We start from the raw sequence: 27,580 nt of genomic DNA, 5'->3' as shown, positions 1-27,580 counted from the left end.
CGCTAATCCAATGAAAGAACCCCTCATTCCCACGTCCCCATTCATCAGGGATGACTTTACCTTAGGCAGGCAATCTACAATTTAAAGAGGTTGTTATTTTCTTGTGAATTGTTACATATGCATTATTTTCACTTTTACTTTAAAACCTTTTGTAAAAACAATACTTGTTTCTTTATTTCCTGCCCTGCACGTGTTTACATCTCTTTCTTCCCAGACGTATAATACTGCTCGTGTTGTGAAGGGTGTTGCGGCTGAACGTACGCTAAGCATATGCCTTTGGATCATTTGCTGTCTTTTTGCTGCTTGCTAGCTGCCTCTTCTGCCTGTCGCATGTCGTTGTTTTAAGAGCTCCGAGCACATGATGCTTGCCTGCCAAAAGCAATCCAACAACTGCTAGATTAGAGGTCTGTTGACGTGTTTTAAATGATGGCTCGCTGCCTGGCCTCATGTGACTTTGTAAAAGCAATACCTGTCTTTTATTTCTGGCCCCGGGCGTGTTTGAATTCTTTCTTGCAGGATGTATAACGCTGCTCGCGTTCGTTTGGGGTAGCTGCTGTCGCGCTACCCTTCGATCTTTTTAAAGCCTGTACAGACGCTGTCCTTTTTGCTATGGCCCTGGGACAATCTCTTGGCACCAAGTCTCATGTTTACGGTCCCCGCGAGACGCACCGTGGCAAGTCTCCTTGGTCTCGCGGGTCTTTTAAATGTCTTTCGAGATTATCACGTATCGTAGCCTTGCATTTGCTTTCCATTCCAGGATTTCCTTTTATATAGAGAGAGACAATCTGTGCAGCCGCAGCAGTGAAAGCAGCTAAATTTCATAACTAAGCAATATCCCATACAATACATTTTTTAAATAGTACTCTAATTTTGAATGATATTCACATCAGCTTCAGTGGAATCATATTTTCAGTTCCAGTAAGAGAAAGTACATGCATTATTTTAATGTCTTTCTAGCTGTTCTCTGTAAGCTATACTTTGTATTCACTTATGAATGAATGAAATAATTACTATGCTTTCACTCTACATTCCATTTAATAGCCATTTAGAAAATCTCCTGTCCTGGCTTTAACATACCTCTTTGGCACTATTCAAACCTTCATGTCCTACTGTTTAGGTGTTTGCTTGACTGCTGCTTGTTATGAGTTCTAGCTAGTCATCTACAATTGAGGAAATGCCTCTGATCAGTACCCTCTCTCTCAAATTGTTTCCATAGTAAACATGCCCATCCTAACAGATGATAAACAGTGCTGTAGATGTCAACTCTTTTTACTTGCAGATTAGCTTTATTTACTGTCATTTCAGTCTGGTATCCTCTTCTCAATCTACCGCTAGGAAATGTGCTGCTAATGAGCAAACCCCTAGTGAACATGAATCAATTTCAGAGTTGTCATATTGATTTTTCAGAGTCTGTTGTTTCAGCTTCAGAGTGACATATACATCACAAAATCCCACTACTGTAGTAGAGAAGCAATATTTAAGAACCTTTCAGCCTTGTATGGCACACTGTAATGGAATTTTACTTCATTCTCACTGTACCTTGCTGTAAGTGTGTTAAAGTTAATCGTGGGTACACTGTAGGTATAATCTTACTGGGCAGTTTGTTTGTAAATCCATTCTTTTAGTGAGCTATCCTTAAATCATAAAAGAATATATTTTTTCCCCTTGGTTTTTCCTAAGTATTATTTCTGTTGAAGAAGAGCGTTATTTCCGAAAAGATCATTACTTCAAGATGCCTTGATTTATGCTTAACTGCTTCATATTTTCTGTCTCAGACATTGTTTGGGGGTATGTCCTTGTGACACTATGCTTGAAATGAAGAATAAATCGTTTTTTCAGTTTACTTTTTTGTCTTTATAATTTGTTCTTCAAACCATGATCTTAAGAATATTCTTCTGGTGTCTGGGCTCATAGCTTATGCAAAAGTGTGAGATTTGGAACAAACTGACTAATGGCCCTATTTTCTTTTCTGCATAAATATAGTTAAGCACATTGAAACTGCATAAATCTGGTAGGTCTGTTGCTAAAAAATAGTTAATGTAAGGATGTAAATGTAAAGGCTGGTGTAATCTACATGCTTGTCATTGTTATGTTGCCATGAGAATTCACCTAAGCTGTAATATTTGTCATTATTATAAATGAATAAAGGAAGTTGCAGATTAACAATGAGATTAAATTACACATCATTCGTTAATTTGCAGTTCAAAAGATTATTCAAAAACATTATTCCCAATCCTTTATAATCATGTATATGCAGTAAATTTAGCACTATGTAGACCTTAACATCTCTAGCCAAATTTTTAAAAATCAAATTACTCTAGAAATAAAGAAAATTTGAAAAATTAAATAAATATTGTAACAATCCATCCATCCATCCATTTTCCAACCCGCTGAATCTGAACACAGGGTCACGGGGGTCTGCTGGAGCCAATCCCAGCCAACACAGGGCACAAGGCAGGAAACAATCCTGGGCAGGGTGCCAACCCACCGCAGGACACACACAAACACACCCACACACCAAGCACACACTAGGGCCAATTTAGAATCGCCAATCCACCTAACCTGCATGTCTTTGGACTGTGGGAGGAAACCCACGCAGACACGGGGAGAACATGCAAACTCCACGCAGGGAGGACCCAGGAATCGAACCCAGGTCCCCAGATCTCCCAACTGCGAGGCAGCAGCGCTACCCACTGCGCCACCGTGCCGCCCTGTAACAATCCAAATTATCAAAAAAACATAATGGTGATGAAAGCTATGAGATGCCACAACTTTTTGTAAAGGATGGCAGACGACTTAATACCAAGTGATATGTCTTCTCCCTAGTGAATGCGCATATACACTTTATAATATACAAGCAGTATTTTGTGCCTTCTCTCTTCTGAACTTGCTCACATCCTTCTGTTTTCTACAGGTTTTACGATGACTGCACTCTTCACTACTACTGGTTAGTACATAGTGGCCCACACAAGTAGCTGAGATCAGTTTAAGAGGAGGTTAAAATTCCTGCCATTATTCAGTTATATTTTTATATTTTATGACGATAAGATGTAAATCCATAAGCAGCAGCAAATTTTGTAAATATATTGCTGATAGACAATAAAGGGAGATAATTTCTTTAATATTGCTGCAATCTGGAGGAAAAAGAGAAAAGATGGCTAATTTGCTAAAGCAACACTACAGATCTACAACCTACCGTATGCCAAACCGTTTCTATTGCTAATATTTAGCTAAAACTTCCTTAAAGCGTTTTTTTTTACCAAAGTTTAATTGTGTAAAGGTTTCATTTAAAAGTTGAAAATGGCCATCCGATCTTACATGCTTGTGACTCTTGAACGGGACAAACCGATTACACTTGGTTTGTAAGAATTGTAGTGAAATATCAAAACTGGGAAGAAATAAAAATATAAAGTAGCATTCTTTGTACTAACAGAACTTGTCTGAGATGCTTCTATCAGCTTGCTTCAGATAATAACTTGCATAATGTAAATAAAAATTACCGTTATTGTTTTCTTTTTTCCATCCAATATAACCATTGGCTTGAAAGCTGCAAAGTTGTTAGCAACTTCTAGTTTTCTTATCAGTGATATGCAGCTATACCTGTTTTTCCCGCCAGAGGACAACACTATAAAAGCTAGAATCTCTGAATGTCTCACTGATATTGCAACCTGGAAGAAGGAAAACCAAAGACAGAGCTACTTTTAGCACTTTGAGTACTGAGAAAAAGCGCTATATAAATGTAATGAATTATTATTATTATTATTTACTTGTTCATCTAGTCATTACAATATCTCTGTGCTCATTATCACTAACACCCACCAAGTCTCTGCACAACCTTGGGGTGTCAAGGTTGTCCTTCAGGGACCATGTTGCTGTTGTCTCTTGGTCTTGTAGATTCACTCTATACAATATCCATAAGAACAGACCATATCTGACAGAGTATGCAGCACGACTGATGGTCTTTGGTCTTGTCATGTCTCAACTAATGCAACTTTCTGCTGGCAGTAGTTACCATCATGTGTCACCAAGCTGTTGCAGATTATACAAAATGCAGCAGTGCATCTGGTGTTCAGTCAGCCAAGACTTGCACATATCATTCCTCTTTTCAAACCATTACATTGGCTTCCTGTAACAGCACAAATTAAGTTCTCATCCCTGATGCTATGGAGACACTTGTGAGATCCTGAATAAAAGTGCCTGCTAAGTAAATAAAGTAGAGGTTGCTTCAAGATGTTCATTTTCATTAGTCACTGAGAAATCTCAAAAATACTATATAGCTTCTCTAGTCGCTGAGAGGCTCACATTTACAAAGTGTTTGCCAAATATTTATGAATAGGTCTTCTCCATCTCCATTATACAGTATATATTATTCAGAGTTGCAATCATTTATCCATTATTGAATCCTCATTCTGCACTGTAAAATTAAATCCTGGTCTAAGGATCCTGGGACCAATTTTTTGCTGTGGTGTTTTTTTAGTTTGTAGGGACTTTAGCTGTTAACTACTTATGCATGGAGGGTCATTAGACCCACAAGTCAATCAAAGTAAAAATGATATTTTATATACCAAAGGGTGTCTTCTTTCAAATAAATCATAAGTTTCCTTGTTATAAAATATGTGATTTGCATATGTATGTGCCTAAGCCAAGGACCGCATCAAAGCTGAGTGAATCTGATTTTATCAAAGATCCAACTTAGGTCGAGCCACATACCATCAAAGACTCACTACTGTCAGATAGCTGTGTTTCTGAATTTTCCTATGATTGGTAATTTATACTGCATGTCACAGCTGTGTGTAAAAGGCAGGAAATAAATTGTATATGTGACAACTCGTCTTGCATCTTTACACACAAGCTTCTGTGAGACTGCTTGTAGATTGTTTGGTTGATGTGCAATAAAGACTTGAAATTTGTACTGGGGAAATACCTTTTTAAAAAGAAAAAAGAAAGAAAGAAAACATACTGTTGAAGTCCTAGAAAAGTTACAGAATGCTAGTGTTATGGAATATGAAGACCCTGAGTCCACAGTTTGGACTCTATTGAGAATTTTGTATTTGCTGAAGGACTCAGTGCTATGCTTGATGTTGAGAAAGGGTTCATACAACAGAGGAAAAGGTTTGGGGGCAGCTGCCCATATACTTGAAATAAGCTGCCAGACATGATAAGTTATGTTCAACAAATGAACAGTTCAAACAGAGAAACATGGTGGTTTTAAAGTCTGACAGGGGAAATGATGTTATTCTGGTAGGAACCAGAAGTGATGTAATTGGGCCCGGAACTGTAAGTGCCTTCATTAAGTCCAGGCGGGATTTCCCGTGGTTGGTCTGGAGTTGCAAAAGAGGAAGAATCAGTGCACTCTGCCACCCCCTGGTCTGGTATGGAATTATCCCTTTTTGCGTTCTTCAGTTGCCTCCCATGCGCATGTGTATGACAATGTATTGTACTACTTAGAATAACTTTGAAGTGTTGTGGCATGCAATTTTATAGTTCAAGCCTCATGGGTTCAATTACCATATCCAGATGCTGTCTGAAGCATGTTTTCCCTTTGTTAGTATTCTGGGCTATGCTCCTCTAGTATCAACTTCTCACTGCATTGGTGAAGTATCGTTTTGCTTTACTCACTCAAGCAAAGGTTCATGTAAGGAACCACCAACCAAACACCCCACTCCATTCCACCCCAGTTTTAATTGAATGTCACTGGCTATGCGAACTTTCATGGGGAACCACACTTTGATCGAACGTCACTGAATCACACCATGCTACTGCTTGTTTTTTTACATGAGGAACCCCCCCCCCCCAACAAAATGTCCCTTCACTGTTCCACTCCACTGTTTAAAGTATGCCAGTTTTCAACTTGCATGCCAAAAATGTACTTTTTAGGTTAATGGGTCCGTGTGTGAATAGTTTAGGTATATGTGTGTTCCCTGTGTTCAGAGCTGTCAAGAAAAACATTGCCCCTAGAACTGGTGGAAACTAAAATAAAATGTATTTATGTAGTTTGTTTATTCCAGATGTGAAATGCAAGAAGAAAGCAACAATAACAAGAAAATACACATAAAAAAAATAAAATCACACTAAGCCTTTTTGGGGCAACTTCAATAGAAGTCGGGAGAAGCTGTGTGAATTGCAGCAAAAAACCCAATCTATTGTACAAAAATATAAAGTTTGTCTGTGTTTAGTGGTAAACAGAAATTGTTTTAAGGACAGGAATGAAAAATATTTTGAAAGTAAAGGTTTGGATGAGTACATGATTAATCGTACATATTTACAAATTGTTTGCTTGTTGCTTTAGAGTGATATATAAAGTGTGTGTGTGTGTGTATATATATATATATATATATATATATATATATATATACTGTATATACTGTATGTGTGAGTATGTTTATATGTATATTTTTTCCTTTTAAAAAATATACCTGCAACGGCAATACTTGTTTTGAAAGATTGTTTAGGTGCAAGAGACTAAATGTTTCCAAAAAGGGGGAAACCTTGTGCCCAACCATATAAATTTGCGATACTATGGGATATGACATCTAAACTTGGTACAATGATAGCTGACATATTGGGGCACAAAAGAAACTTGATTCCAAGGTTGTGCATCAGAAACAAAGGATTTTATTCATACAAGTCTTTCTTTTAACAATTTTGAAGTGTTATCCTCTCTATGCTTTAGTCATTTAAAGCTCCTTTATTACATAAGCAGAAAATTATCCATTTACTTTTGTGTGTTTACTTTAGGCCTAATAATGTACAAAAACCCTTAGGGCACAAGGTGTTAATGTTGTTTCTATTTGTATCATTTCATTGTATTTCTATTTATTTTTTTCTAACTTTTAATCTATAAAATTAAACAGATATTAAAGATGTTTGGAAAATTGTTTATTTTTGTAAAAAAAAAAATTACCGTATTTTTCACATCATAAGATGCACTTTTTTTTCCCCAACAGAAGGTTGGAAATGTCTGTGCATCTTATGGAGCGAATATTGCGTCACAGACCATGATGTGTATTACCTGACAAAAGTAGACATCCAGGGGTAGAGGGCGACAAAACTCACTGTTACGTTACAGGCATTCCCTCTGTGCTTGGAGGAATGTTAGACTCATTGACTCGGCATCTAATCCTTGCGTGTGCGTGAGTTGCGAAATGTAAACAAAGGCAAGATGGCATCGACATCTCACGAGGGAGCAAAGCGAGTGCAGAAAACAAAATACTCAGCAGACGATGTTTTGCGCATTATCACTGAGTCGGACTCTGATTTTTCAGAATCTGATTTTGTTGAGAGTGATCAGGAGATCGAAGAAGAGAGTGAGGAACTGGCATCAGCTGATCGGGACACCAGCTGAGCACATTCGTGCAGCCGATGCACCTATGGCAAGGTTCGTGTGGGAGAAATACCTAGACATTGATCCGTGGGAGCCAAACTGGCTACCGGACTTCACAAGACAGTATGGCTTGCTGTTGGACTCGACAGATTACCAGCCGCTGGACTACTTCAGGCTGTTCTTTCCTGAAGCTGCCTTTCAGCTACTGTCAGACGAGACAAACAGGTATGCAGAGCAATTTTTTGGAATCGAGGGCTGTGCTTGCACCGCATTCTCGTTTTTCAAACTGGAAACCCACAACAAAACACGAGATGAAGGGCTTTGTGGCATTACAAATATAGATGGGACTAGACTGGCAATATAACTTCAGGGAGCATTGGTCCAAACGTGCTTTGTCCCCTGGTGGCTTTGGACAGGTTATGTTGCGTGATGATAGGTACGTGCTCCTGCAAAGTGATTGTGAGCAACTGAGCTTCATAAATTCTGACACTGGCGATGAGGAGTTCTTGGGGTTTCCATAAAACTAGAAGAGTGCTTCAACCTTAAAGTCTCTCCTTATTTGTTAAACAGTGATGATGTTTCTTAATACTGCTGTTGAATTTACATGGTTGAAATATTATTCTGCTATATTTTATTAAACATATTAGTACATCATTTGGTTCAGAATATTTTTTTTCTTGTTTTCCTCCTCTAAACCTAGGTGCATCTAATGGTCAGGTGTGTCTTATGGTGCAAAAAATATGGTAATATTTTTCTATTTTGTAGTTGCTTTCATCTCCTCATTCTGCCTGCCACTGTGCTGTTTTAAAAGCTAGTGTTTTGATCAAACTGTAAGCCCATGTTCCTCAAGGATGGCGTGTTTTTTCTTTTTTCTTTTTGCAGATGCTCAGTTTATTGCACTTGGGTCTCTTAGGTGTTACATAATTCTGTTTAACCTTCCTTTGGCTTTACAAATCCCAAAGAGTGTTTCTTTGCACTTTTTGAGTTCAGCCTAGTGCTTCCTTATCTGCTTTTACTTTCATATACTTGCATAACTTTTACATAAGCTTTACCCTTTATTTTTTAATTACCCACAAGTTCTTTGACAGAATGTGCCAATACATCCTGTTCCTTAGATCTTCCAAAGATGGCCTTTATGTACTATTTCATATCATTACAGTCAACTACTGTAGTGACTGTAAAATTGCTTTTCCATTTGCCGTGGTACAAGCAGATTCATATAAAAAAACATTTAAAAATCAGAAGTAAAATTATGGACCAAGATGCAATTTTTTTTTAGATAAATGTTGAACATTAATAATGATATGCTAAAGTATATTTCAGAAAATACAATAAACATTAAGTTTGTTTTTATATTTATGCTATAATATTTGAGCATAATGACTTTTTGGGAAAAAAGAGATCAGTTTTAAATTTCTGCAACAGTACTCTATTTTACCTTCTCTATATTTTCAAAAGATGATGAAGTAACACCTTCTCAGCCTGCCCCGGTTCTTTTCACTGTTAGGCAGAAATTGCGGACCCTTGTGTCAGCATAGGGATACTGTATGTGGCCTGTTAGTGGCACTAAATATAGATTTCTCTGAAAATCTGGTTGGAACTGCAGGAGGAAATGAAGACATGATTAAAATGGTACAAATAAGGAGAAGCAATAGACAGAATTATGAAATGGGCAACAATATAAAGCAAACGTCAAAAAAAAAAAACTTGGTAGTAAAGAGAGATGAGTAAAGACAACAATGAAAGGTCATAAATATGAAAAAAATCATATACACAGCAAAGATGAAAAAGCCATTCCAAAAAAGTAGTAAGAGAAAACCAGGTTCCTGTTAAAACAGTGAGGTTAACTCGGTGAAACCCTGCCTCAGGTGATGGCTGCATAACTACTCTTGTCAGGCAATGGCACACTGGAGGCACAGTAATAGGTGAAAAGAAACATAAGCCACAGCAAACACTCCTGCTCTGGTGTACAGATCCATTCATCATAATTCAGCATTTCAGTGGTACACCATAGCTAGAGGGAAGGTTGTACAAGTTCAAACCACCTTCCAGATCGTTTCAACCTCATTTTTTCCTCAAAGGCGCACTTAGACTAGGAGCTTAGATTGTGGATAACCATATCCCCATCCCAAGGATACACACTGTACTTTGCAATCAATGTTTCCAATGCCAGGGAATCATCCATATTCATTTTTTTATTGCACTGTGCCCTTCATTCACAAATTATTAAATAAGATTTGTTACCATGTCATCTAAAAAAATCCTCATTAACTTTTGTGAATAAAGAGGATCCTTTGCGAATTGCTGAATGTGTAGTATTTGTACTATCAATCTAATATTTACACATCCCTTGGCTAGCAGTATATTCTGGAGTAATTCGTATAATGTTATATATCAGTTTTACCTTGTGGCTCAATGCTCATAATTTTTTTCGTTTCATAGCTTTGATGTCCAACAAATGAGGGGTCAGTGCAATAAGTCTCTCCTGGAACGAGGCCAGTTCTTTTACATTTTGCTATTAAGTAGTTCAGTTTCAAGGGTGAGCCAGATATATGTCTTTATCATGAGAGCCAACCCTGATTAATAAATAAATCTTGTACAAATAAACATTCGGATGTGGTTTAAATACAAATAAAGAAGTATGTTTAACCAAGGCAGTCAGTATGTGGTTTTAATTTTCTATTTAACGTAGGAAATACCTGTTTATAAAATGAATCTATTTTAGAGGGTCACTTCACTGCTCATCCCAGAACAGTTTTTAGCAAATCTTTTAAATTGATAATTTCATATGTTATTAGACTTCTATCTATTTTTATAGTAGAGCAGTGTTGCACAAACAGTTTAAACAGAAGGCATCTTCAGTAAGGAATTTGGTCAGTTTAGTTCTGATTAAACAAATAGTGCACAAATATTTAACTAACTTTCAATAAAAGAACAAATGGATATTGATTTCTACTTTTTAATTGAGAAATTTGCTTTACCATATACAGTATTCATTATTTTCTGCACTTGTATGTATTTGTAAAATGTTAGTGCATTTTGTGTTTTGCTTCCTAAAGAAATCTGGATATGAGCTAAACTCGTACTCAGTTCTTTGATAGTCAAACTTTCTTTATTTGAGGGACTTTGACTGTAATAAAAAACAATATATCATTTTTAATAACATAATTAATAAAATGGTTATAGTGACCACCTAAAATAAATGCTACCAGTTTATTCATAATGAAGTGCAGGCTTCATTAACAGGCTGGTCATTGCATTGGATCAAACTTTATTAGACTTTAATTTACAAAGCTTACTAAGGGACTTTTCATATCTGGTGTAAAACAAACTTACTTGAAAATGTTTCCGCCCATGGGAATGTTTTTTTTCTTTTTTCTAGTTTGACTATGAAGTAATTTGTTGTGTAAGTTCAACTTAATTGTATGCAGTGTTGTTTTCTTCAAATAAAATATTTTTTACATATTTGTGTATTCACCATTGGTCAAAAGTTTTAGAACACCTCAGTTCTTTCAGTTTTTCTTCAGTTGAAATTCAATGAATGACATAAAATGGTGAAAAGCTAAGCAGTAAACTGCCAGAGGTGTAAATTTAAAGTTTAGGTTAGCAAAAACTGAAAAAAGGAAATATCAGAATATTACAAATGGGCCTTCTTCAGGGAACATCTATTAGGTTACAACCTACATATGTTCCGCAGCAATTAAAGTAACATAAGCCTTACGTTTTGATATTATTTGATTTTAAAGGAAAAAGTATTGTGAACATACCAATACATCCCATATGATTGGTGCTTCTTAAAATAATCAAAAAAACTTTCAATCAATAATGAAACATAACAGGAAAGTCTGGGCATTGTGGAAGAAATTAAATGAAGTCATGAGGTCTGCTAATGCAGTATACTGTATAAACTGAACAGGTTTTGTTTTGTTGTATTTAAAAAGGTCTATCATGATTGCATTTCTTTTTTTCCTCTTATTACATGATTCATATTGACCCATGTGTTAAATCAGTGTACAATGCGTAAATATTATGCTTTTGTGTAAAGTTGGTTTCTTGTAGATTTAGAACCCTCTCTTCTGAACTGCTGCCCAGGCTGATAGTATCAAATCTTTTATAACGATACTGGAATCATCCTTTATGATAATCACTAGTTTCTCTGCAGCTGCAGTCAAAGCTTATCTTGATTTCAAGTCATTTTTCATTGTAATTACACTATTTTGGCATTTTTAGTGCATTTATCAAATTATGATGATGGCAGTCAAGAATTATGCAGCTCTTCAGTCATTACTCTTCTTCTAGCTTTGCTCAGCACAAGTCATAAAAGACTAAGTGTGGCAAAGTGCTGAACCAATCTAAATGGTTTGTAAACATAGCCCAGATAAAATACCAGGAATATAATAAGGAAACCTTTAACATCCATCCATTTACTGTACCCATTCTGTCCAATACAGAACAGCAGGAGCCGGACTCTGTCATTGGATAGTGGTTAGGAGACATCAGGCCACTGCGAACTGTAGTCTCTTACACTGGGCCAGTACGAATGTCTTTAGAATATGGGAGAAAAAACTGGAGCACTTAAAGAAGAATCCTTATATTAGTTTGAAAATTGTAAATGCCACACAGTGACTAGAGACCGGAGTTCAAACCCAGTCATCTAGAACTGGGAAGCAGAAGAACTAACTCACTGTGCCACAATGAATGTAAAATGAATGATGATTTACATAATAAATTTGAAATGTAAAATTTGTACCAGTATACAAAATTGGATTCTTACTGTACTGATACTCCTAACAATTTTTACATTTTTATTTATAAATATTTTTCAAGTATGTTTATAATAAATCTGTTTTCTCAGGTCACTTAGTCACTTCTAGTAAATGCGTCATGAGTGGCTAATGGCAGACTTTTACAGAGAAGCCTAATTAGTAAGTTTAATGTATTGGAAATTGTTATTGAATTCAGTTAATTGACAAGTATTTTGTGGAATATTTCCTGAAATAGTGGAGTGAAATAATAAAAATAAATTTACATTTTGTTTATTATTAATCAATACAGTGGTTCTTAGTCCAGTTCATGGGTTGTTGGAAAGTTAGTGAATAAAAGATGCAATGGTGTGAAAGGTGTCTGCAGGTGCCAAACATAACCTTTGTTAGTAGATGTATGAAGGGTACAGATTGCTAATGCAATAAGTGTACACTTAGATATAGTCAATGTCAATATGTTTTAAGAAAGGAAAGTGCTGCTATTTAGGTGCCATGTTGAGTATAGACTTGTGTGCAGAAACAATAGCAATAGTCAGGATAAGAAATGAACGGAAGGAGTTCTAGGAGCTGTCTACCATTGATCTATGAGAATGACGCATGGCAGATGAAAGCAGAATGTGAAGCAAAGCCAGGAAGACCAGATGATAAGGTGGATGTGTTCACTGTCATGGAGTGAGAGGAAGATGAATAGTGAGTTAAGAAGAAGACTTGGTGTGGAGGTGATAGGTGTTGCGCAGAGGAGAAACAGATGCAGGTGATTTAGGCTTGAGGAATGAAAAGCAGAACATAATTGTGTGGAGACTTACACCAGCATGGGTTGGGGGGATGTGGGCAAGAGGAAGCCAAAGACATTGTGGTTAGAATGCTGTCTGTGTATATGCCTGAAGTGGTATCATAATGGAACGAAGTTACGTGCTTCCAAAATTATATGCAATAGAAAAACCCTGTGTTTCAGAAATTACGCACTGAAATGTGATTTGCTTAAAATTAATACGTTTTTAAATACAGTAATCCCTCGCTATATTGCGCTTCGCCTTTCGCGGCTTCACTCCATCGCGGATTTTATATGTAAGCATATTTAAATATATATCGCGGATTTTTCGCTGCTTCGCGGGTTTCTGCGGACAATGGGTCTTTTAATTTCTGGTACATGCTTCCTCAGTTGGTTTGCCCAGTTGATTTCATACAAGGGACGCTATTGGCAGATGGCTGAGAAGCTACCCAGCTTACTTTCTCTCTCTCTCTCTTGCGCTGACTTTCTGTGATCCTGACGTAGGGGGTGTGAGCAGGGGGGCTGTTCGCACACCTAGACGATACGGACGCTCGTCTAAAAATGCTGAAAGATTATCTTCAAGTTGCTATCTTTTGTGCAGCTGCTTTTTGAAACGACATGCTGCACAGCGCTTCGCATACTTAAAAGCTCGAAGGGCACGTATTGATTTGTGCTTGAAAAACAAACTCTCTCTCTCTATCTTTATCTGCTCCTGACGGAGGGGGTGTGAACTGCCGCCTTCAACAGCTTTGTGCCGCGGTGCTTCGCATACTTAAAAGCCAAACAGAGAGAAATGCAAACAAATCAATAGGGCTATCTCTGTGACAGTCACTGCTCCTGACACGCACTCCTTTGAAGAGGTAGATATGTTTGCATTCTTTTAATTGTGAGACGGAACTGTCATCTCTGTCTTGTCATGGAGCACAGTTTAAACTTTTGAAAAAGAGACAAATGTTTGTTTGCAGTGTTTGAATAACGTTCCTGTCTCTCTACAACCTCCTGTGTTTCTGCGCAAATCTGTGACCCAAGCATGACAATATAAAAATAACCATATAAACATATGGTTTCTACTTCGCGGATTTTCTTATTTCGCGGGTGCCTCTGGAACGCAACCCCCGCGATGGAGGAGGGATTACTGTATATTAAAATGGTAACAAAAATTAAAATGAATGTAATGAAGGTCTGTAAGTAGCTATTACCATTTTAATTAATCATTTTATGGCAAAGCCACAATAAAGGTCCTTAAAAAAGATGTCATCAGAGGTTTGTGCCTGATCAATTCCTTTTGCTAAAAATGCTATTATCAATAACCTTTAACTGGCACTGGTTATAAAAGCAAACCTAAAGCTACTCAGCAGATGAAGCAATGACGTAGGCTTTAATCCTTGTACCTCTCAATAATAGAATGAAGCTTTCATTCCAACCAGTCAATGGTTATTCTGCCACTCATACCGAATCATAAGAGTAATTTTACATGAGGCACATATTAATTGGCTACATTTTTCAAAATCCCTACGATCCTGAAGTGCCTAAGTAGACTAAAAATGAAAGGATGGATATTCTTAAAGTCACTTACAGTTTTCTAGTTTTTGATGTCGTTCTATAAAGTTGTTAAGTGTAATCTTGAAGTAGGTGGATGGATATTAAAAAAGAATGAATGGCTGTTCATAATAAAAAGAAGCATTACTACGCTGCCACAGATTAAAGTTGTTTACAGTTGGCATGTTCTTGATGTAATTCTATTTGGTTTTTAAGTGTAATCTTTACTTTCACCTCTTCATTTCAACCAACACTTGTGAAAGCAAATAATACCTTTTGTAAGGTCCACATAAGAGGGCTGTTGTAACTACGCCACAGTCTGCTTTTTCATGATACTTACATTTAGCTGGCGGGTAGGTGCGCTGTCCAGACTGAGAGTGGTTGCTGCATCATCTATGATGCTGACAGGTAAGCCTCCATTCACCAAAACCCAGCATTGGATTAGGTAGGTTGGAAAATTAGTGTGTGCTGCTTAAAATGACTTTATTTTTGTTTTTATTTTGTTCATTTAAGCAGGAAAAATAACTTGCTTTACTTTTTATTTTTTGGATCATCCTGTCTATTAAAATTGTCAAAAACTAAACACTGCTTTTGAAGTGGTACAGTATAGGTGTTATTATGGTCCCATTTAATTTTCCCTAAGTCATCTCTTGCATTATAATTATAAATCTAATAATAAAGAGGCTGTTTTTAATTGCCCGTAGTGTCTTGTATTTCCAGCGTTGTGTATGATTAATTTAATTAGATGGAATCTCACAAGGGTCTAACTAATAAGAGATGTGTCCACTGAGAGTTGTTTGTGGTTGTCAAGGTGACAGAGCAGAGATGTTTTCCATCCAATAACTGGTATGGTAAGGCCAGGATTTCTTTGTGAGCTTACGTGTAGCATCTTTTGTAATTTGCTTGGTCTACGGCATTTGTTGAAAATGTGCTTAGTAGAACCAAACTGATGAGCAAAAACACATGCATGAGGGAAACTCTGCAACTGGTAATACATTATATCATGTACATTACAAAAAGTATAAAAACATCAAAGAATGAAAACTTATGAATACATATTTAATTTATATATAGGTGTGTATGGAAATTTGATCTAGTCAGTCCATCACAGTCTTATTTAAACTGCTCTTAGCCTTTAAAAATCCTCACAGATGAAGGTAAAAATGTTGGTATATATTACATAGTTTTTATTCTGTATTGCAGGAACCTGTCCATTTGCCAAACTGGAGCAGATGTGCAAGATGACTAAAGATATTTATTTAAAAAAAGGCTTTATCATAACTTATATGATAAAGAAAACAAATTGTTTTTCTAACATTACTTAATGATCAATTTGTGTGTCATTCATGTGGTGCTTTTAAGGATTTTTAAATACTTTGAACTTCAGAAGTAGATTTAAAATGGCATATTTTTGTGGCTAGTAAATCTGATGTAACGCTTTTCCCTCCTGGCAGGAGCGATAACACCTATTAGAAAAGTGAAGTATCAGACATAATATCAGCCTGAAAATTAGAAAAAGGTAGCCATAGTAGTGGTTTGTTGTGTTAATAAAGACTAGAGTTTCAGAAGTGGATGCTCTAATTGCTACTGACATTAGATATTTTTATTCCATTAGAATCTTACATGCTGAGAATAGAAAAAGGCTAATTTTGTGTTTATCTTTTTTCTCTTGCATTCCTAAAGACATGCAAATTTACCTTATTGACACCTTTAAATTGGCCAGGTCTGAGTGTGGCTGTATACAGTTAGGTCCATAAATATTTGGACACAGACAACTTTTTTCTAATTTTGGTTCTGTACATTACCACAATGAATTTTAAATGAAACAACTCAGATGCAGTTGAAGTGCAGACATTCAGTTTTAATTCAGTGGGATGAACAAAACGATTGCATAAAAATGTGAGGCAACTAAAGCATTTTTTTAACACAATCCCTTCATTTCAGGGGCTCAAAAGTAATTGGACAAATTAAATAACTGGAAATAAAATGTTCATTTCTAATACTTGGTTGAAAACCCTTTGCTGGCAATGACAGCCTGAAGTCTTGAACTCATGGACATCACCAGATGCTGGGTTTCCTCCTTTTTAATGCTCTGCCAGGCCTTCACTGCAGCGGCTTTCAGTTGCTGTTTGTTGGTGGGCCTTTCTGTCTGAAGTTTAGTCTTCAACAAGTGAAATGCATGCTCAATTGGGTTAAGATCAGGTGACTGACTTGGCCATTCAAGAACTTTCCACTTCTTTGCTTTAATAAACTCCTGGGTTGCTTTGGTTGTATATTTTGGGTCATTGTCCATCTGTATCATGAAACGCCGCCCAATCAATTTGACTGCATTTAGCTGGATTTAAGCAGACAGTATGTCTCTGAACACCTCAGAATTCATTCGGCTGCTTCTGTCCTGTGTCACATCATCAATAAACACTAGTGTCCCAGTGCCACTGGCAGCCATGCACGCCCAAGCCATCACGCTGCCTCCACCGTGTTTTACAGATGATGTGGTATGCTTTGGATAATGAGCTGTTCCACACCTTCTCCATACTTTTTTCTTGCCATCATTCTGGTAGAGGTTGATCTTGGTTTCATCTGTCCAAAGAATGTTTTTCCAGAACTGTGCTGGCTTTTTTAGATGTTCTTTAGCAAAGTCCAATCTAGCCTTTCTATTCTTGAGGCTTATGAGTGGCTTGCACCTTGCACTGCACCCTCTGTATTTACTTTCATGCAGTCTTCTCTTTATGGTAGACTTGGATATCAATACGCCTACCTCCTGGAGAGTGTTATTCACTTGGTTGGGTGTTGTGAAGGGGTTTCTCTTCACCATGGAAATGATTCTGCAATCATCCACCACTGTTGTCTTCCGTGGACGTCCAGGTCTTTTTGCGTTGCTGAGTTCACCAGTGCTTGCTTTCTTTCTCAGGATGTACCAAACTGTAGATTTTGCCACTCGTAATATTGTAGCAATTTCTTGGATGGGTTTTTTCTGTTTTCGCAGCTTAAGGATGGCTTCTTTCACCGGCATGGAGAGCTCCTTTGACCGCATGTTGTCTGTTCAAAGCAAAATCTTCCACATGCAAGCACCACACCTCAAATCAACTCCAGGCCTTTTATCTGCTTAATTGATAATGACATAACGACGGACTTGCCCACACCTGCCCATGAAATAGCCTTTGAGTCAATTGTCCAATTACTTTTGAGCCCCTGAAATGAAGGGATTGTGTTAAAAAAATGCTTTAGTTGCCTCACATTTTTATGCAATCGTTTTGTTCACCCCACTGAATTAAAGCTGAAAGTCTGCACTTCAACTGCATCTGAGTTGTTTCATTTAAAATTCATTGTGGTAATGTGCAGAACCAAAATTAGAAAAAAGTTGTCTCTGTCCAAATATTTATGGACCTAACTGTATGTGATTGAACCCTGCAGTGGACTGCCATCCTGTTCTGTCCTGGTTCCTACCTTGTGCTTTCTGCTTTCAGAATGTTATACTATGCGATTTCATTATATGTTTTTCCTCACTCATACTGAGGTAAAATGACACCTTTTATTGGCTAACTAAATAGATTATAATATGCAAGCTTTCGAGGCAACTCAGGCCTCTTCTTCAGGCAAGATGTAATGATTACATCTTGCCTGAAGAAGGGGCCTGAGTTGCCTCGAAAGCTTGCATATTGTAATCTTTTTAGTTAGCCAATAAAAGGTGTCATTTTGCTTGACTTCTCCCTACATTCATAATGGCTAACACGGTACAACACCCTAGTACTACAGTCATACTGAGGTAGAAATGGCTATTATCACTAAGCATTTCTGAATGTTATTCCATCCTCTACTACACTTCTGTATGACACCACTAAATATGTTCATTACAATGAGTTGGGTTAAGAAAAATACAATTCATTGAAAGTAGATATTTCATCCTTACCTTCCTCTAATGAACACAAACTGTGTACGACACTTCCATTTTAGAAAGCAGTTCACTAGTGCAAGTCTTCCATCCCGCTGGATGATTCCTTTTTTCATTGCATCCGCAATGTCCTGTGCTTAGTCTTTCACCATATGTAAATACCTCTTGTTCAAAGTGTCCTGCAGTGTTTGCTTAGTGCAGTGAAATTCGTACTTGCAGGAACAAATATGCTGCACATTGCCATGACACATCAGAATATATTAATGAGCGCAGAGGTGATCATGAGATTCACCAACAATATAATGCAACAACAGTTTTGCTAATGTTGTTTTTGATTATAGTAGTAAAACAGGATCTAAATCCTCACAGTATTGTGTTATATTATTTAATATGTAATATTTAGAGTCATTTTCCCTCTGAGATGCTCTTCAATATATGGTTATAAATCATGAAAAGTCTGATTAGGTTCACTGCGAAACATATGCATTGCTGTGTAAACTCAGACAGGAGTAATACTTTTTCATGGCATTGCATTTAAAACTTGAACGTTCATTTTATTTTTCATACATGTTTTTAATTCTAACATAGCAATGTTAAGAAACTGACGCCTGCCTGTTAGAAACTGATTTTTCTTCACTGTATTTGAGTTTTTGGTATCTTTTCCAAGGCAATTCTGAAATCAGTATTCAGTCCTTGTTCGGAGTTCGTTTCAGTGTTTTTAGATTATGTTGATTGGTGCTATTAAAATGTTCAGAAATAGTATTTCATGCATATAAACTGCATTCTTTAGAGTCATCACTTATATTGCTAAACAGAATTAGTCAGAATATAAATCTTTTAATTGATTAGATGTTAAACCTGAAGTAGACATTCAGAAAAGTTGTGGCACTGGTAATAAGTTAACATTAATTATTTAATAAGGGAAACAGCAAGTGACATCAAATAAAACTGAAAGAAATGGTACTTAAAAAATAACGTATCTTAGAAATAACATTTTTGAATATCAAAACAGAAAACGTACTGCAGTACTGCATAACAGCTCAAATCGTACTGAGTGTCTGTCGTTTACCCAAATGAGTATACATGTGTCCAGTTTCATTAAAGATATTTATTTGCTAAAACACTGTTTCAATTGTAAAAAACAGAAAATAAAGCTGTTTTTTCATTACCATTGTTTTTGATTAAATTGAATAATGCCAGTAGATAGGAATGATGTTTTCCCCATTTTCTTTAGAGATAAAAATAGTATATTTCATATTGATTAATAAGATATTATTGTCCTTATTTTCATTTTGCTATACATATTCTTTCAACCTTTTCCTTAAAAAAGTATAAATAACGGTAAAATATACAATAGTGGAATAGCGGGAAGGATCACTATGTGTAGCAAGAAAAAAGACAAAAGACTGAGTTTATAAAATAAACTGTTTAACCCCCAAACAATCGTGTTTTTTTTGGTTTTTTTTTTTCTCCTCCAATATTATAACACATCTTAAGCCATTGCATAGTAGGAGGTGGTATAATATTCCAGTTAAGTAGAGCAAAGAATGCAATAAAGGACTCCAGGTTAGACTGAACATCGAGACAAGTGGCTGTAACTGATTATCAATTTAGGCCATCCAGGAGTACAACACAACTGCATTCCATACGGCCAGTGGAAGAAGACACTTGGTTATTCCTCTTACAAGCTGACTATACACATCGTATCATTGTGGTGAGATGACTGTGATGCACAACTTTCAGTTTCATTAATCTTTTCTCTAGCACACACTAAGAAGGAGTACATTTTTCAGAAGGTGGTTTTCCCTTCACTTTCTGAGAATGTAATTTTAAAACCTTGCTTTAAACAGTTTCAGAACATCTAAGTGAGAATTGTCTAGCAAATACTGGTATTGTTTTAAAATTGCTATTTTTGCTTTGCGCCCTCCCCCATCATAACCAATCATCTATCGGGTAGGAGCGAAAGGTTTAGATTTGTCAGAAATTTTGTTCAGGCAGAGAGGCGAAGGTTAAAAAGAAAAAAAAAAAAAAACATTTTCTCCCCAGCGGGGAATCAAACTCAGGTCTCTGAGGCCCGGCAAGCCTGCTGCACTCTGAGTCAGCAAATCTTAGCGTTACGCCACGGAAGCTGTCATATCATTCTTGAACCTTTTGTGAAAGTGTTTATTTGATCTTTGGGCTTCAGGCTTCACAAATTTTATAGTTTATGCCTACATTTTGTAACATTTATTACTAAAATATGAAAAAGTTTCTGTTTTTACAATGTGTTTACACAGATTACTGTAGAAACAGAACACACATGAAATGCGTGTGTTCCAAATAATGATCTATTATTTCCACTCTAAAACTCCACTTCACTCCCAGATAATCAATCAAGGCATGAGCTGGGAGAAGTTCGTGCACGTTCTAAGTCGGTGGGGGGATGGAATAGTCGGCTGCTTGTGTTTATCAGCACATTTAGAGGACAAAAGACGCTGGCGGAGAGGTGCGAATGGATTTAACACTAGAATTACCAGAGCCTACGAAAAAACTCGTATATCCGGCCCACCTTAAATCGCTTCTTAAATCCGTTCACACCTCTCCGCCAGCATCCTTTGTCCTCTAAATGTGCTGATAAAAGACAAGCTGCCAGCAGCCGGCTATTCCATCCCCCCACCGACTTAGAACGTGAGCGAAGTTTTCCCAGCTCACGCCTTGATTGATTATGTGGGAGTGAAGTGGAGTTTTACAGTGGAAATGAGAGATCATTATTCTAAAGTAATCTGTGTAAACACATTGTTAAAACAGAAACTTTTTCATATTTTAGTAATAAATGTTACAAAATGTAGTAGGCATAAACTATAGAATATATAAAGCCCGAGTTCCAAAGATCAAATAAACACTTTCACAAAAGCTTCAAGAATGATTCAACAGCTTCCGTGGCGTAGCGCGCTAAGATTTGCCTCTTAGCGCAGAGCAGCTTTTCCTTGCCTCACAGACCTGAGTTCGATTCCCCGCTGGGGATGAAGTGTTGCTTTTTTTTTTCTTTTCTTTTTAACCTCAAACGGACATAAAATTTATACATTGGTATGCACTGTCAGTTACTGAGATCGTTATATTTTCATGTGGGATGCTCCTTTTCAAATATTTTTTTAACAATTGAGACTGCAATTAACAGGAACAACTGTCCTTATAACTTATTTTTAAGATCCATAACACACAGACAGACAGAGCACTGCGTAATAGAGAGACAGACAGGCAGAGAAGTCACTAGATATAGAAATAAACAGGGAGGCCACGTGTACTGAAAGAAAAAAAGAACACCATGTGCGTTGTCCCAGCTGCACTGAATAAGCGCAGGCGCTCTAACATCACCCCTCCCCCGATCTTACTTAGAGAGTCAGGGACAACGCACATGTTGTTCTTTTTTTCTTTCAGTACACGTGGCCTCCCTGTTTATTTCTATATCTAGTGACTTCTCTGCCTGTCTGTCTCTCTATTACGCAGTGCTCTGTCTGTCTGTGTGTTATGGATCTTAAAAATAAGTTATATGGACAGTTGTTCCTGTTAATTGCAGTCTCAATTGTTAAAAAAATATTTGAAAAGGAGCATCCCACATGAAAATATAACGATCTCAGTAACTGACAGTGCATACCAATGTATAAATTTTATGTCCGTTTGAGGTTAAAAAGAAAAGAAAAAAAAAAGCAACACTTCATCCCCAGCGGGGAATCGAACTCAGGTCTGTGAGGCAAGGAAAAGCTGCTCTGCGCTAAGAGGCAAATCTTAGCGCGCTACGCCACGGAAGCTGTTGAATCATTCTTGAAGCTTTTGTGAAAGTGTTTATTTGATCTTTGGAACTCGGGCTTTATATATTCTATAGTTTATGCCTACTACATTTTGTAACATTTATTACTAAAATATGAAAAAGTTTCTGTTTTAACAATGTGTTTACACAGATTACTTTAGAATAATGATCTCTTATTTCCACTGTAAAACTCCACTTCACTCCCAGGTAAACAATCAAGGCGTGAGCTGGGAAAACTTCGCTCACGTTCTAAGTCGGTGGGGGGATGGAATAGCCGGCTGCTGGCAGCTTGTCTTTTATCAGCACATTTAGAGGACAAAGGATGCTGGCGGAGAGGTGTGAACGGATTTAAGAAGCAATTTAAGGTGGGCCGGATCTACGAGTTTTTTCGTAGGCTCTGGTAATTCTAGTGTTAAGAAAGAATGTACCAGTCCTTCGCCACTGGTCAGAAAGCAGATGTCTTCAGCATTTCATTATATTTTTAATGCTTCTCAAAATTATCATTTTTTTTTTTCACTATTTAAGCATTTGGTTAAATTTCAAATATCACCTATGGATATCCAAATGTAAAATTTGTCAAAAAATTACTTTACTAAATGTTTGGATAATTTTTTGAATGCAAGGTTTGAAATTAAAGTTGTTTCTTGTAAAACTCAAATATGGGTCAGCTCTTAAGATGCAGTTTTAACATCTTTTTGGTGTGTTTCTTTTATACTTGGAGCATAATATTGTTTAATTACTCAAGTATCACTCATAAAGTCCCAAAAAAGAAGAGGTTAGACAAACTCAGTGTCAGCCCAGTTGAGACATTTAATTTAACCCAGGTAACCTCAGGGATTAGCTATTACCCAGGATGCTACTAATGAGTTGTGTATCATTTGGGGGATGTGCCTGAGACTGGTGTTATTTAAATACCCATTTTTAAAGCAATATTCCATCAAAAAGCAAAAATACAAATGTAATGTTTTAGGCCAGTTTTTCATTTTATTTTATTATATACCATATAGCATTCTAGTATTTGGCTCCTGTAGTCCGCATTACATTACAAATATTGTGAGCCACTTTAGCTGGCTTATTTGTATGTTGGAAGTCAGCAAGATGTTTAACTCGGATTTCAATTCACATTTCCTGTAGGAGAAGGCAAGAAGTTCTCCTTAGCAGTACATATGTGTGCCTCAGATTTAGACCTGAATCATCCACAGATCCTCACAGATACTTAGAAAGTGCATCCTGTTGTACATGTGATATAAAAGGGAGCTAGCAATATGCTAAATTAGTGCAAAAAGCTTACATTCATGTGTATTAACAGCCATCATGTAGAGCTGTTGATATGGTTGTCTGGTGCACTTTTACTTCAGTCTAAGCTATTGGACTCTAAAGTTTCTGCAAAGTGATAATTGTTTCTTGTTTGTGCTAAACTTTTTCAGGGACAGCCTTTCATAGGAAGGATCTTTGCAGTTCAGTCCTCAGTCTAAATGGGACTGTGATCTCCATTTCACACTGGGGTGGTTCACAGTCGAGTATGATGCAGTCAGAACTGTATTAGAACCCTCACATGTTCTCTTTCTGTTACTGAGTGGCTGGCTTTCTATAGATTAGTAGGAGAGTTGAAGTACCTATGGGTCTTGATAAAAGAGTGGGCACAGAAGTAATTCTTGGACTGGCAGGCCTAATAATTTGTGGTGGTAGCACACAGGAGACCCAGGGACAGACATTCTGGATGAATTAGAGCTTTGTGCTAGTCTAAGTTTGGTACTTGAAAATAAATAGGGTCCCTGACTTGACATGTTGCCATGAAGACATTCTCCAGCCCTAAGAGACTGAGACTTAAGTTAACGTGTAAGCAATTGATTAAGTAAATTAACATGAACAATAAAGTAAGTGAATAATATTATTAACTGTTCACTTTATTCAGGTAGAGACAAGGTTTCCCAAAGACTGTTCAATAGAACAATGGAATAAAACTCTCAACACACAAGAATTATTCTGCTGAAACTATAGGAACAATTTGCACCTAACAGATCTTGGTGTTTATCAGTTTTGTGGATATGCATATTGCACAGCTGCAATTCAGCACCTAAAATAAAGAGTTGGTCCATATTTGGCACCAAAATGATAATAAATGCAAGTTGTTCTTCACCTGCCATTGATTTGTCATGAGAAACTTCCATATAAATGAGTTTTGATTACCCAGTAACACATTTTTCAACCGTTATAGTGAGGTTTTAATATAACTTTGATGTTGATGTAATTCTAACATATTTGGCAAGTTTGCAGCTTGAATATGGGAGCAGCGAAAAATAGCATACTGTCTCTTGCTTTTTTCCTTTTTTATCTTGTCACATAACAATGAAATACATGCAGAGACAAAAATTAGTAACATCCAGAAGCATTAGTCCAATCTTCATGTAAAGTGGTATTGCTGTAAATGATGGGTTACTACATTCCATTATGGTTGTACGAGAACCTCACTTTAAAAGGTAGTACCCTGACAGGTTCACTTCATGGTGACCTCATGATGCTTATACTGTTTATACAACATAATACAAATGCATCAATGGCTAAATTTTCTGCTTCTGATAATGGCTTAGTCCTAAGGCTTCATAAAGCCAAGAATTCAGACTATGAAAACCACAATTCATGTTAGTTCTAAAGTTGTAACATTACAGCGATGTTGGTGACAACCTCAATAACAATATCAGATTTTGAAACATTTCAGTCCAAATTTACTGTTCAATTCGAAGGTGTTCCACCGAATGTTTGCTGTCCCCGACTGCATCTGGCCTGGTGTGGGGGTCTTCTTCTGTCTTTAGGGCTAATGAAACACTGATTGTATAATGTGAGTAACTGTACAATCCAGAGAGTCTTATTGAACAACACACAGCCAGAATATCAAATGTTCTGTGACGTAATAATGCAATTTTTTTCCATTTTAAAATATTTTTCTTGTACTATCTGTAGTGTTATATTATAGATGCTTCATTTTAATATCAGTTAGAAAACTAAACCGTCAAGTAAATATGTTTTTCTTTTTCTGTTTTTTCTTTTCAGGTATTCTCCACTCCACAATATTAAAATACCAGAGGACGATGGTGTCCAATATCCAGCAATTCTACTTCTTACGGCTGACCATGATGACAGAGTGGTGCCCCTTCACTCCCTGAAGTACATAGCAACCCTGCAGCATAGTGTAGGAAGGAGTGCTAAGCAAACCAATCCATTATTCATCTATGTGGATACAAAATCAGGGCACGGTGCTGGGAAGCCAACCAGCAAAGTTATACAAGAGGTGGCCGACATGTTTGCTTTTATTTCCAGATGCCTTGACCTTCAATGGATTAAGTAGAATAGCCTTTAAATTGATTTTTTTTTACAAATAACAACAAAGTCTAGAATGAAGGGCCTTAAATAAAAGCAGGACAAACAAAAATGAAAACAAGGCATTCTGTACATTTAATAGTTTTAGGCAGAACTTTATTATTTAGACAGATTACATTCTCAAGAAACACATTGTGATGGCCACCTAAGTACTTGCATTTTTCTCCCTAGACTTCTCAATGAGAATCGATAGTGTTAAGTGTTGTTTTCAAACACCTCCAGTTGTTCAGTAGTGAAGTCCAATTATTTTATAATGCTAATTATGATTTTAACAGGCTGATTTTTGTGTGCCTGTCTTAACATTGATTCTTTGTGAAATGTTTCCATTCTTAGCAGCAAATGCTCATAAAAAATAGATTTGCATTACTAGAATGGCTGTTTCCCCTCAACATATCGAGCAGTTATTTTATTAATGTGATTTTATTGGAGAGTTATGAAATACTATTTGAAGACTGAACTGCTGATTTAAAATTCATCTGTTGGCACCATTGCTGGTTTCTAAACCATTTAGCACTAAAAGTGATCTCATGTGTTTTGAATCATTTCCTTTACCTTGGCATTTACATTGTCTAAGTAGTAAGAAATCTGGAGTCCTGATTTGAACAAGTGGTGGGTTTTTAGGTATAATACGTCTGATAGTCCGGCAACAGCTTTCCATTTTATTCGGAATGCTTGATTATCATGTTTTTTGCAGCAAATTACAAATAGTTTTACTGTAGATATTTTCCCTAATGCCAGTCATGAAAGTGTCCCAGGGTTAATCACCTTCTTGGGTAAAACTGTAAGTCTGTATCTCACTCATTGTTTTTTTAACAGTGAAAGTCATTTACATATACTGTATTTTCTAGTTCTTTAATGGTAGTATGATAAGCTTAGTAGTGGTACATGGAATATGAAACGTTCAGAGGCCACTTTTCTGAGTCACACTAGTTGTTGCAGATTCAAGTATTTATTTATCTTTTGCGTACAGAGAGACTTCTTGGAAGCTATGTGTTACACTGCATCATTTAATATGTTTACTGCCAAGCTGTTTAGTATGTAAATGGCTGCTGGTTGGATGTTACATTAAACTTCTACCTCGAGATAATAATTTACATGCTTACCTCTGTACAAATGAATGAATGTGCTCCACACTCACAAATAAAACAATGTCATTCTCAAGCCTCTTTAAACTGTTCCCGTTTACTTTTTGAAATCAGGTAAACATTTTTCCAGGTTCTGCCAAAATTTTTATCATAATGAGTGCTACCAGACACAGCAGGTAAGAGAGTACCGGATGATGCTCTATTTGTTTTCTTTATTGTATTTGTGCAAATGAAGTCAGTGAATGAAAATAACCTTTGATTCCAGTTCTCTTGCTGCTGTCAAAAATTATCTTATGAATAAACTTGACATAACGTTTTTGTACTAAACCCAATCTATTATATAACTCAGTTATTTCAATATTAGGGTCAGAGTGAGGAGTCGCCTATCCTGGCAGTGTTTGCACAGACAGAAGACATCTCTGGATGGTGCACTAATCCATCACAGGACTCACTCACACACACTAAATGAATTTAGAGTTGTCTGTCAGTCCAAAGTAGCCTGCATGTTTTTGGAATGTGAAGAAAAACCCACATAGATATAAGAAGAACTTGTAATATTCATTCATATATCAGGCCAGGAATTCATACCCCACAGCTGCAAGCAAAGAGTAATAATCACTACACAGTAGTGTTTCTCATGATTCCCTTGTACACAGGTAAAAAGATACAAAACAGATACAAGTGTAAGGCCGGGTTTATACTTCACGCGACGCACGCTTCAGCGGACGCTCCTGCTACATAAGTGTTTTACTGTTTATACTTGTGCGCATACTTTACGTAAATCTGAAGGAATCCACCAGGTGGCAGTGCAAGATATTATCACGTTGAGAACTGGTTCAGCTTCGTTGTGTTGTGAATTGCCTGGAACACCCATTAAATTCCGATGACACCTTACCACAATATCTCTGAAAAGGATGTTTAATGATTAAATCTATCAATCCAGGGATGTGTCCATTCCAGCTAGCATTGGGCACGAGGTAGAAACAATCCCTGGATGAGGCATCAGCTCATCGCAAGGTGAATACAAGCACTCACATACA

General features: G+C 36.8%; 1 protein-coding gene across 1 annotated transcript in view; it reads left to right on the top strand.

Annotated features, from left to right (window-relative positions):
* prep (prolyl endopeptidase) overlaps positions 1 to 26,627 on the top strand; it is a 345,233-nt gene extending 318,606 nt beyond the window's left edge. Inside the window, exon 15 of the mRNA XM_028797649.2 lies at positions 25,129 to 26,627. Coding sequence (XP_028653482.1) covers positions 25,129 to 25,423 — 295 coding nt within the window. The 3' untranslated portion in view covers positions 25,424 to 26,627. The remainder of the gene's footprint in view (positions 1 to 25,128) is intronic.
* The last annotated feature ends 953 nt before the right edge of the window (positions 26,628 to 27,580 follow it).

This window comes from Erpetoichthys calabaricus, chromosome 3 (genome assembly GCF_900747795.2).
Source record: "Erpetoichthys calabaricus chromosome 3, fErpCal1.3, whole genome shotgun sequence".
NCBI classification, from domain to species: Eukaryota; Metazoa; Chordata; class Cladistia; order Polypteriformes; family Polypteridae; genus Erpetoichthys; species Erpetoichthys calabaricus.
This window is presented reverse-complemented; position numbering and strand designations above follow the sequence as displayed.